This window comes from Nilaparvata lugens, chromosome 2, assembly GCF_014356525.2.
Source record: "Nilaparvata lugens isolate BPH chromosome 2, ASM1435652v1, whole genome shotgun sequence".
In the NCBI taxonomy this organism is placed as follows: Eukaryota; Metazoa; Arthropoda; class Insecta; order Hemiptera; family Delphacidae; genus Nilaparvata; species Nilaparvata lugens.
The window spans coordinates 13,086,811-13,098,874 of NC_052505.1; the positions used below are offsets into that span (position 1 = coordinate 13,086,811).

Consider the following 12,064-nt stretch of genomic DNA (forward strand, 5'->3'; position numbering starts at 1 on the left):
AGCTTTGTTTGGACTACTTGGATAGGTAGTGAATAATTCATTGTGTTTCAAATCATATTCGAATATCTTTGTATTTTGCCACTAATACAATCCTACTTATTCATTAATAAATAATTATTTTAATAGGCTACTTATTCATACTCGATTATTACGGTACTTTTGATTAATGGATCAAGTATTAACTATATAATGACCACACCATAAAATTTTCTTTCCTTTATCATTCATAGTTATTACTTCATTACTATATACTTTATAATTATTTCAAATATCCAATGAAATCTATATAAATAAAACTAACTCTGCTACTGCAAATATTCATTGGATATACAGATTTTGTTACCAAGTAATAACAAAGAGAAACAATAGCGTAAGTAGATATCCCATGGTATAGGGAATTTATGTCGCAACTTTTACTGTTATCTCAAGCCGATTAATGTCAATTTTTACTGTTTTGTTGGGGTGATAGTCGCAGTAAAAGTTGCGACATAAACACCCTATACCATGGGATATCTACTTATGTTATAGTTTCTTTATGGTAATAGTATTCCAGCAGTTGGAACTGCAATTTCTATAAAATCTTCCATCCATCATTTTATCAAGTAACAGATGATTGTGTATCAAATGAATGAATAAAAATTAATGTAACAAATTAATAAAATACATCAAACAGGAATTCACAAGTGAGTCAAATGGTGTGTGTATCAAATATGAATGGTGGAAATACATACAAGAAGCTGTAAACTACAGACAATGGAGAAGGTCGATGATCATTTAATTCAATTCAATTTCAATTTTTTTTTCAATTTCAATTTATTTTCCTTTACACACATACATAAAATACAAGTAATATTAAATTACAACAAGAATAAACACTAGCAAAATTAGTACAAAAAAAACAAAATGTCCGTACAAGATGCTAATTCAGAATTTGGTGTAAGGGGTGGGATTGAAGCTCTTCCAACTATGGTTACCCATGTACTAGGAAGGCTTTCAATCCTTGAGAGGGAAAATAAAGGATTAGGAAAAAAGGTGAGGTGGGATGATAGGATAGATTCAATCTAATTAGGCTGAATTTCCACACACCAGTGACAGAGAAAGTGACCGGCAAAGTGAAAATATGATCTCCATGAGTTCATTGGACTGCTCCCACTCAGCACGGCCTAGCGAGTATGAATAATTCTATTTGAACTTATGTGAATAATATTCCCGGTCACTTTCACTGATGTGTAGAATCCAGCTCAATCCATTCTGGTCGAGATTCGGCCAATGCTGCATGTTTTTCTTTGCAACTTCTCAAGCACCTAAAAATTTGGCCTACATTGAGGCGCGTACAGATAGATATACGCGCCGCGAACATGAGCAATTCACTTTTAATCAGCTGACTATATCTGTATCTTTGACCGAGCGAAGTGAGGTCTAAGATTCAAGTCGACGGTTTGGCATTTCTCTTAATGTTTAAATGTTGCGCATTTACGGCAAAACGCGGTACCGGTAATAGATTTCCATGAAATTTGACAGGTATGTTCCTTTTTTAATTGCGCGTCGACGTATATACAAGGTTATTGGAAATTTTGCATTTCAAGGATAATATAAAAGGAAAAAGGAGCCTCCTTCATACGCCAATATTAGAGTAAAAATTAAACTAAAAAAATGTGTGGCTCATCACAGTTGGTTCCAAGGAACAGACTTGACATCTGAATAACAGGCACGACTCATTTCTGTGTGTATGTGGACAACATAATATTATATAATGCTTCTCTGCTAACGTCAGTCATCAGCCACACATTGACTATGAATCTAGACAGAGTCATTCTCCCTCATTCGAATGTTGATACTACCGTACCTCACTAAAAAACTTTCAACTTATTCTAAAAACTATTCTGGTAAAACGAACAGACGATGGTGTGTACATACCATTGATTGAAAAATATCGTTGTATGATGAATTCCATCATTTATTTAAACAGTCAAGAGATTAGCGCGAAAAGTTCTTTGAATATACCGGGGTACATGAATGTCAATAACGTATTTTATTGATTGCAATGTCCAGACATGTTGATCTGTTAAGCTCCAGAACCTATAGAGCAACTATATAAACTGAACCCCAATCATGATGATTACCGTATAGAGAATATGAAGTTCTATGAAGAATATGAATATGAAGCATGATATGAATATATAATATGAAGAACTGGATGGACTGTAATTCCTTGAGCTTGAAAGTAGAAAAAACCCATTTCAAAGTTTTTTCAACAATTAGAGATAATCAATATAAGCTAGAAATAAATTCAGTCTTCTAATTAACCAACTAAACATTCATAGTTGCTCCTGTCCTTCTTAGAAAGCAAACCTCAAATTTCTTGGATATGGGTTGATGAGTGTCTCAAATGGGACATCCATATAAACGTCCTGTGTAAAATCCTTACACAATATTTCACATAGACTAAAATACTCAGTTTTGCACCAATTGATCAGTTGACAGAGAAATTTGGAGGGAATGTTGGGAACACAAACTTTTACTTTGTAGCTTTGTTTGGACTACTTGGATAGGTAGTGAATAATTCATTGTGTTTCAAATCATATTTGAATATCTTTGTATTTTGCCACTAATACAATCCTACTTATTCATTAATACGGTAAATAATTTGAATAGGCTACTTATTCATACTCGATTATTACTTTTAATTTCCGTAATGGATCAAGTATTAACTATATAATGACCACACCATAAAATTTTCTTTCCTTTATCATTCATAGTTATTACTTCATTACTATATACTTTATAATTATTTCAAATATCCAATGAAATCTATATAAATAAAACTAACTCTGCTACTGCAAATATTCATTGGATATACATATTTTGTTACCAAGTAATAACAAAGAGAAACAATAGCGTAAGTAGATATCCCATGGTATAGGGAATTTATGTCGCAACTTTTACTGTTATCTCAAGCCGATTAATGTCAATTTTTACTGTTTTGTTGGGGTGATAGTCGCAGTAAAACTTGCGACATAAACGCCCTATACCATGGGATGTCTACTTATGCTATCGTTTCTCTATGCTGATAATATTCCAGCAGTTGGAACTGCAATTTCTATAAAATCTTCCATCCATTTATCAACTAACAAATGATTGTGTATCAAATGAATGAATAAAAATGAATGTAACAAATTAATAAAATACATCAAACAGGAATTCACAAGTGAGTCAAATGTGTGTGTGTTTCAAATACTACAATATTGTAAATATTGTACTCTGTATAGCCAGTAGGATTTTTAATATTCGATTTTTTTCGAATGACCAAAATATTATCTGAATGGATACCAGTTTACCAGAGATTTATAATCGTATAACAACCGAAACCGGCCTTTCTACTTTTAATAAAATCTATGGTTTTGACAATATTTGTCTTTTTGACAATATTATCTGAATGGAACGTTTCCGAAGCATGCAGCTCGACCGCCTGACTACTAAAAACGGACATCCCCATTCACGGCTTGGCAGTAGTGACGTCGTCATTGCTGTCAAAATCGAATTTTTTCAACAATGTTCAACGTAACTAAGGGTGCAGACACAAAGAGAGCGCGATCTGCATTCCCATAGGTTTCTATATCTTACATCGCTCTCAAAGATATAGTAGAATAGGTAGATTAGTGATTGATAAGACTTGATAGGTAGATTATTAGACTGGGTAGACTTGATAGGTAATTATTAGTGATATGTGATAGAATAGGTAGACCTATTGAATAGCTCTGTGTGGCCGCACCCTAATGAATGCGTTACTGCTAAGATCAGAGTTCAGTTCAATAAATTACTAACTTATTAAACTCTAAATCGAGTCAACTTTAACATAATTGAAAATATTGAAATTGCATTTGATGGTCGAGAGTAAAACAGAATATAAACCATGTTTCACATTTTCTATGTCAAGAACATAGAAAATTAGAATATATAAAAAGCCTCAAATGAACAACTGTATTAAAAACGAATCATGAGATCGGAACTAGGCGAATTTGGTTAGGTTGCCTAGCAACCAAGCTTTTCCAATTGTTACTAAAGTGCGAGATAAATTACTTTTAACACGGCTCTTTCTCGAAGACGGAGAGGTTCGATGCTCTATCCTCCACTAAACACTCCCACTACCTAGCAGCACTCCCACTCCCCTCCATCTATTGCTGGCAATGTTCCAAGTAGTGAACAGTTACGGGGATGTATATATGTATATGTTACGGGGATGTGTTTATCACAAGAACATGAAGCAAAATGACACGGCGCATCCAATTGTGCGCAGGATGTTCGTCTGTGTTTACGCTACAAACTGTGGAGGGAGAAATGGGGTTCTCCTCTTCATGTTAAAAGTAATTTATCTCGCACTTTAGGTAACTAAACCAAGACATAGTTCGAACTAATGAGCCGTTTACAAATACGGCTCTAAATTAGTAGATTATTGAGCTAGTTTTCAGCAATCATAACCATAACATTAAGCTCATCCAGCATTAAATTTGGTTGCAAGTATAGGCCCACTTCACAGAGAACGGACGTCGGGCAGAGACGATGCGCGGACTTTTTCCTCTTCCATGTCTCTCCTATGTAGAAATATAGTCCAATAAAGAGACGCCACGTCTCGTCGCTGTCACTCGTAGTGTACAAGAACGCCACTTTCTCGACTTGTTTCAAAAGAGAACAGACGATCAAACCTTTTCAATGGAGACAACTTGAATATAATTCCAATTCCACTGCCCCGACCGCATGGGGATATGCCTCGCCTCCGACATTGCCGTGTCACATCTCTGCCCGACGTTCTTTCTGTGAGAATTGGGCCTTATTGTGTAGCTGAAGGTAAATAATCCCCAATAAGGTCGTATATCTCAAGGTTCAGCGAGACAAGAATTATCATCAAGTAACTAGAAATTAACAGTATACGTAAGCTATGGTATTTGGAAGATAAAATATTTTTAAAATAAATATTTATATATATAAATGTTTTTATTGTTTTTAATTTTTTCAACAGCGACCTGAAACAAAATAGAAAATACCCAATTACTCATGTGATAAGTAATCAATAAAGATTACTGGAATCAGTATCAATCCTACATTCATTTAGAGAGTAAAAATACTTCTTCAAATTAGTAAATTGTAATTATAAATGTAAATTGAAATTAGAAATGAATGAAACACAATTATGTCAATCTGACATAAGATAATCAATATATAATTGATAATCTTATATAAGATTATAATTTATAATCTTATAAGATTATCAATTGATTAAGATTGATAATCTTATAAGATTATCAATTGATTAAGATTGATAATCTTATAAGATTATCAATTGATTAAGATTGATAATCTTATAAGATTATCAATTGATTAAGATTGATAATCTTATATAAGATTATAATATATAATCTTATAAGATTATCAATTGATTAAGATTGATAATCTTATATAAGATTATAATATATAATCTTATAAGATTATCAATTGATTAAGATTGATAATCTTATAAGATAATTAAAGATAAGAAATCCTTAATAAGGATTTCAAGTTTTGAATCCTTGAAATAAAATAAAACTATTTACCACAATTTCTCATTGGTTCTTTCTTTGAATTTTGTACGTACGGTAGGCTTAGACTAAAGTTTTACAAATTTCTATAGTGAAAACTAATATTTCCATTTTCAAAAACTATCTATAAATTAAAAAAATAAAGCTTTCAATTGGTGAATCTGGTTTACCGGCTGAAAATTTGAGTGAATGCAAAATTTCGGAATAATGAATATACCAATTTTGGTGTTGCTAATTTCAGACATTTATAACAATCATCAAACATTTTCTAGTTTAGTTTTAAGATTTGTAAATGAGTGAATGCGAATAATACGGAACATAGCTCAAGTTATGTAGCTAAATATTAATATTTCTTGTATACTTAATTGGAAAAGTAGTAGATTTGGGCAGGAGCCTCTTTTACCTTTCTTTGTGTCATTGTAACAGAAAAATTTTGTAGGTACTATTTTGATCAGCGCACTTTGAATAATATGAAATGAACCAAATTTTCTATCTATTCACTTGTAATCCATCTACTTTAAATTTATTCTCTTATTTACAATACAACCAAAAGTGTATACTCACTTAAAAATTATTCTTCACTAACTTCCATCTCTCCATTGTTGATGGCGTCAATGATGTCGTGAGGTTGTTTGCCTTCCACTGTACATCCGACAGACTAAAAAAAAAAAACACAATATTTGAGACATTCAATCATAATATTCATCATTCATAATTAATAAAAAGAACATAATGTCAAATATTGGTCCTTGATATAAATTATCAATTTATTCCAAATCATTTTTTTCTATTAAAAATTGTAAAAGGGAATATTTTCAATATTGTTTTTATTAATTGTGAAAGGACTACATATTCAAGTCAACGGCTTCAGATTCATAAAATATGTTGTCACAATCTTATAATTGTGCATTATTCGGTTCACATTATTACATCACTGTTTTGTAGAGCTTTAAACATTGCTTCTGCATTCATATAAAATCAAAAAATCTCAGTTGTACTAAAAAACATTTTAAATCCATAAAAGCGTGAGTGTGTGCGGGAAAAATAATCAATAACTTATGTAAATGGAACATTCAATAAGTAAAACAAATTACTCATTTTCAAAAACTGCTGAATTGATGCACATAAAAAATGTGAAGTATGTTACGCATAACTTGAAATTGGGCTACCATAGATTTAAAAATAAGAATTATTTTATACGTTCGATAGAATATTAGAAGAGTACAAAATTATTGTGAACTTAACAATTCTGAAAGCGAAAATTCTCTACTACTATACTTCGGTTTGAAGACTATTTTTTTGCTATTTGAAATAATAAATTTGTTCATCCTTAAAGAATACCAACCTGGCAGGTTCCAAGAATCTCCTTCACCGTTCCCTCCATTTTCCTCGACATGGATCGTGGCCTCATTGTCTTGGCAATGTTGACAACTTCTTCAAAAGGAAGATTCGAGCTGTGTTTGACTGAAAAAGAAGAATAAAATGTTAGATATTTAATAGAATTTGGTTATTCACGAAAGATAACACAATAAAGGCTAACAGGGATTGATATTTTCAAAACAAAATATTTGTAAAAAATGAAATTGATAAAAACAATATCAAAACATGAAGTACCCTTTTTATTTAAAACTTTAAAACATTGCAACAACTAGTTTCGACCTACTTTGGCCATTTTCAAGTTTAAATGCAAAATTAAACAAGATGATACTAGATAATTTTTTTCAAGATTTCAAATCAAGTTTGGTACACTTAAGTGTTACTGAGATACCACATATCAGTATCAGTGCTCAGTGAAAGTATTCTTTCCATTATAAAATTGGAAATAGTCCCTTTAGAACTCATGAATAATATTTTCACTAAGCAGCGAGGACAGATATGTGGAAATCCGGCTTTACACAGTGAAACGGGATAAATTGATTGATAGGAATGATTGTTGGAATGCATTAAAAGAATATCAATGGATTATTTCAATTTGATAAGACATCCAGTTACTTTTGCTAATCCATTACAGTTGATCAAACCTGTCAAACATTTTCAGTGTTTTATAAGAAGTCCAAATCGGGAGTCACTGTACAAAATTCATGTTAAGGCTGTGCAAAGGCTAAAAATAAACTTTCTACTGGTGATATTTTTCAAAGTTTTTCGATTTTTATATCATGAAGTTTTACAATGAAAAAGTTTTCTCAAGAAATCATTTTTTTCTGATCATTACTTTTTGAGATATGAGCGCTTAAACTTTAAATTTTTGGGACAGAACATTTCAAGTTCGGTAAGAGATAAATCCATGAGATTCAGAGGATAGATTCTTCATGGTATTGTTGATCTAGTAAAAAATTTTTTTTTTTGAAAATATCAATTTTTGAGAAAGTTATACAATTTACCAAAAATAACTCGACCAAAAGTTATTTTTAATACAACAAAAATAACAGGCTCGAAACCTTCAACTCTTCAGCAGCTATTGCAAGAAGACAGTCCAGAGTCAGTGAGCGGCCAAGTGTGAAAATCCACACGGTTCTTCTTCACAGTTGTTATGAACTATTAATATATTACTACCATAAATAATAATACCAACTTGAAGATTTTCAATTTGATGAAAATTGGCATTTCAAAAATTAAATAAATAATTGCCGCTTCAGAAGCAACACTCTTCAAGGTTAATAATTCACAAACACTGGGATATTCGTCAAAACTTTGACATTTCTGTCAACAGTTCGCCACGACATCAAATAATAAGTCATTCTATTCTTTTCTGAATTATGCAATAGTACCATATAAATTGTAATTTAAGAATGTTAAGTGACACATAGCCTAGCCACATTTGGACTGTTGTATAAATTAGAATTGGAACCGTTTTGGGCTTATAAGCCAGTAGTACTTTTCTGTAAGTTGTGAATGATTAAATAAATAAATATAATCTACGATGGAAAACTCATTAGACATTAATGAAGATACATAAATCAATCAACATTTGGGGAAGTATTAAGTGACTCACAAACCGACAAGTAACCACAAGTTTTGCTAGAACACTCACCATTCTTGACCTTCTTCCTGTCCCTGGGTGGTTCTTTGAGGGCTTTGATGATTAGAGAGGCAGCTGAAGGGACGATTGAGATGGCAGCCTGTCTGTTCTGGATGGTGAGTTGAACAGTGATCTTCAGACCTTTCCAGTCAGCTGTGGCCTTGGCAATGTCGTCACCAACTTTCTTTGGAGACTGAAATATTAACATACAAATTAGCTTTCGACTCTATGATGATAACAACAAACAAGCATAATCAAGGAATACAATTATTCAGTCTCACGGAAAAATATTGAACAGTTCTTTAAATTGATTCAATTACAAAAATAAAGGCTAAATACAAACGAAAGCTGTTTTCTTCTACGAGAAAATTTCAAGATTTTCCAGATTTGACCAATATTAACTGAGATATGGCAGCTTTAGTGGTTGGTGACCCACCTTTAGAGGGTTATGTAATGTTATTTTATTGTTTGAAATGACCTAAAATCGCTTAATATATGCAATGCGAATTGAGATTGTTGCATCATTGAGGCGACTCTATCAGTATGCCTTGGTTTGCACTGCAACAAATTTTCTGTGTTCACCTATCACTAAGGCTGCCATATCTTGAATAATATTGATTTAATCTTAAAAAGTCAGGTACCAATCGATAGGTAATTGAATTTACTCTTGAAGTTATTCTTGAAAAGTTTCTGTAAAATCATCGGTTTCTGAGTCATTCTAAAAACAAAATTTTAAATGGCGGCCATTTTGTTTTATGAATTTGAAAAATTATCATAATTTTTTGTAGCTTTGTCTAGTTGTTATAAATGATTGTGCAAAGTTACAATTTCGTATGTTCAACCATAATTTAGAAAAAAATAATTAAGGAAAAAAGCAAAATGGCCGCTGTTTGAGTAACTGAGGACTTCCGGACAATTTAAATATGATATTTAGATATGTTTTTTACCCAGGAACAATGCCCTAGAGTATTGGTAGGGAGTTCGAGAACACCCTGTATTCAATGACAAAGACATCGGTTGTCGGGCTTGGACGTTTTTTAGGAAGAAGACGATTAGCTGAATTGTCATTCTGGTGCAGCAACTTACCAAACCAAGGGGACCAATTTTAGGAGCCAATGATGAAGTAGCTCCGACTTCTCCTCCAACACATCTCAAGTAAACTGCAAAAAACAAATAAAATAATTAGCTACTTCAAAACAAAATAATTTATATCAAATTGATAGTATGAGTGACAATACAGATGACGAGATAAAAGTAAGGCGTTTGAGTTAGCTGTGACATGTTGAGAGGATGAGTGATTAAAGAGTTTTAAAAAAGGTCTTCAGGAACAACCCAGAGGGAGAAAGCGTTGGCTGGAGGATGTGATGGACTAAATTCAAAAATATTATTTCATGTACGCCTGTAGATATGTTTTATTCGACCAACAATCAGACAACTATTTTCTGTGAGTGTAATGTAACTGTTAATCATAATTTTATTATTACGATAAGTAATAATACTCCGGCTAATAAAGATTTTTTTTCATTTTCATAAGTAAGCTCATTTATAACTTGAATCTTCAAGCTGTACAGATACCGATAACCTATTTAACTTTGAATTACGTATTTGTGCCTTGTAAATTAAAAATATGAACCTACAGAGAAGTTTTTGGTTACTACTTCTTCTGTTGTCACTACTGAATAGAATGTTTCAGTCTTCCAGTATGCTTAGAACTCTATTGCCTCTAACGTTTTATAGTAATAAATCATTTTTAAGCTGTAGTCATATTAACTGTACTCAAATGGTTATTAAAATTATATAAACATGAGCATTATTGTTTTTTTAGGTACTTGATTTAAATGGGACTTTTTTGAACAAATTAAAAAGATCACATGTTAATTTCTTATTAGTTTTATGTAGACCAGTTCACTTTACAGTAGATATGGTTGTGATTACAAATTACGTAGGCCTAATAAAAATTTTACAAATTACAAGTTTACAAATTATATACGTATTAATTGTGTTATTATGAATTGGAATAATATTATAATAAAAGCAGTGTAAAATCTTTATTTAAGTGCTATAAATTTATTCCATTAACTGATTTGCATTGAAAAGTATTTTAGGAATGATAATATCTAAACGGGTCATATTGACCCAGCGCGAGTAAGAAGTAAAACTAAATTTGCGCGAGTAATGCAGGTTGAAAAAAGCATGACAGATTATTAGTTTCTTGCAAGTTACGATAGCCGATTTTGTCTACTGGTAAAAATTGTCTATGTACTGGAAGGTAGGATTGTAAGTTACATAAACTGGGTACAGTTTTGTAACTGGTGTAGGAGTTATCAATATTGAAATTATTTATATAGTACATACAAATATCAAATCACACATCTGTTCAGAAACTAAAATGTTTTAGGTAGGTTAGGAAGGTTGAGGTTTTGCTTTCAAATGGGAATACTTAGATATTCGAAATACAGTGTACAGTAATCAATGAATGATGGTGCTACATTCAATACTTTTAAAATACCCTCAACTTTAGTTCAGAAGTTATTGTTATTCATACAAGCCTACTAGGTCTAGATAATGTATTTGAATGTTGTCTCGGCAGATCTGGACAAAAATAAGAATAATTTTTTTCAAGATGAATCTACAGATGAAATATTAACAATTTTAAAAGCATTATAACATCAAAATTTAAATGATTAATTAATAATTATTAACTCTCTAATCTTGGAAAGTATTGGTACCACATTGTACACGTGAGCAGTTAACCTATCAACAAGCATTACATACTTTATAAAAATAATTGAGCCGTAATATAATTGAACGATGCAGGAATAGAAACAACAAACTTACCAATTTTTACTTCATTAGGATCAAATTTGGGTGGCATTTTAAAATATAGAAAATGTACCGCAAATTACAGAAGAAAAGCTTCCACTCGGAGGAAACAGAAATGGAATTCCGTGAAAAGAAACAGCAACAAAATCCAGATGGCAGAGATACTTCCGTCATCTTGATATTAGGATTTATTAAATATAATATTCATATCAATAATCATCATTTATTCTAAAAAATTATATTTTATATTCTAAAAAAGTTCATTTTCTTCATAATAATTTATTTTATCAAATTAATATCTCATCGGATCGGAGTTAGAGGTTCACACCAGAAAGTGAATGACTGCTTCAATAGTTGGCAGAATATAGATGTTGACGAAATCATAACTAATCACAACGCTACAGATTGACATCAATAAAAAAGTTTCTCTTCTAACAAAATATCATTCCAGGTGGAAAATAACAAAGCTGCTTTAAGTAGTTTTTCAACTGAGATACATAAGAAGAAAGCAGTGAATTCTTAAGAGGAATAGCTCAAGTTACATTGAGATTGAGTCATTATCTTATTAATTACTACAGACATCAGATTAGAGGGGTTCAGCTCTAAGTTCCTCTAAGGTTCAGCTTTGGTTACCTATGAATATGATGCT

General features: G+C 31.6%; 1 protein-coding gene across 1 annotated transcript; it reads right to left on the reverse strand.

Moving 5' to 3' along the window:
- Nucleotides 1–4,970: 4,970 nt before the first annotated feature.
- Nucleotides 4,971–11,584, reverse strand: LOC111056804 (60S ribosomal protein L12). The gene is made up of 6 exons (XM_022344213.2): nucleotides 11,431–11,584; nucleotides 9,679–9,752; nucleotides 8,605–8,785; nucleotides 6,919–7,037; nucleotides 6,138–6,231; nucleotides 4,971–5,021 (listed from the first exon to the last, which is right to left on the reverse strand). Exons 1-5 carry the CDS (start codon nucleotides 11,465–11,467, stop codon nucleotides 6,145–6,147), a joined length of 498 nt encoding a protein of 165 aa, XP_022199905.1. The 5' UTR covers nucleotides 11,468–11,584; the 3' UTR covers nucleotides 4,971–5,021; nucleotides 6,138–6,144.
- Nucleotides 11,585–12,064: the final 480 nt, after the last annotated feature.

Coding starts and splice junctions, on each gene's coding strand:
- LOC111056804 (XM_022344213.2), bottom strand. CDS start 11,467: ATGCCACCCAAATTTGATCCTAATGAAGTAAAAATTG. Junction 8,786..9,678: donor AAATTGGTCCCCTTGGTTTG/GTAAGTTGCTGC, acceptor TTAATATTTCAG/TCTCCAAAGAAAGTTGGTGA. Junction 6,232..6,918: donor AGATTCTTGGAACCTGCCAG/GTTGGTATTCTT, acceptor TTTTTTTTTTAG/TCTGTCGGATGTACAGTGGA.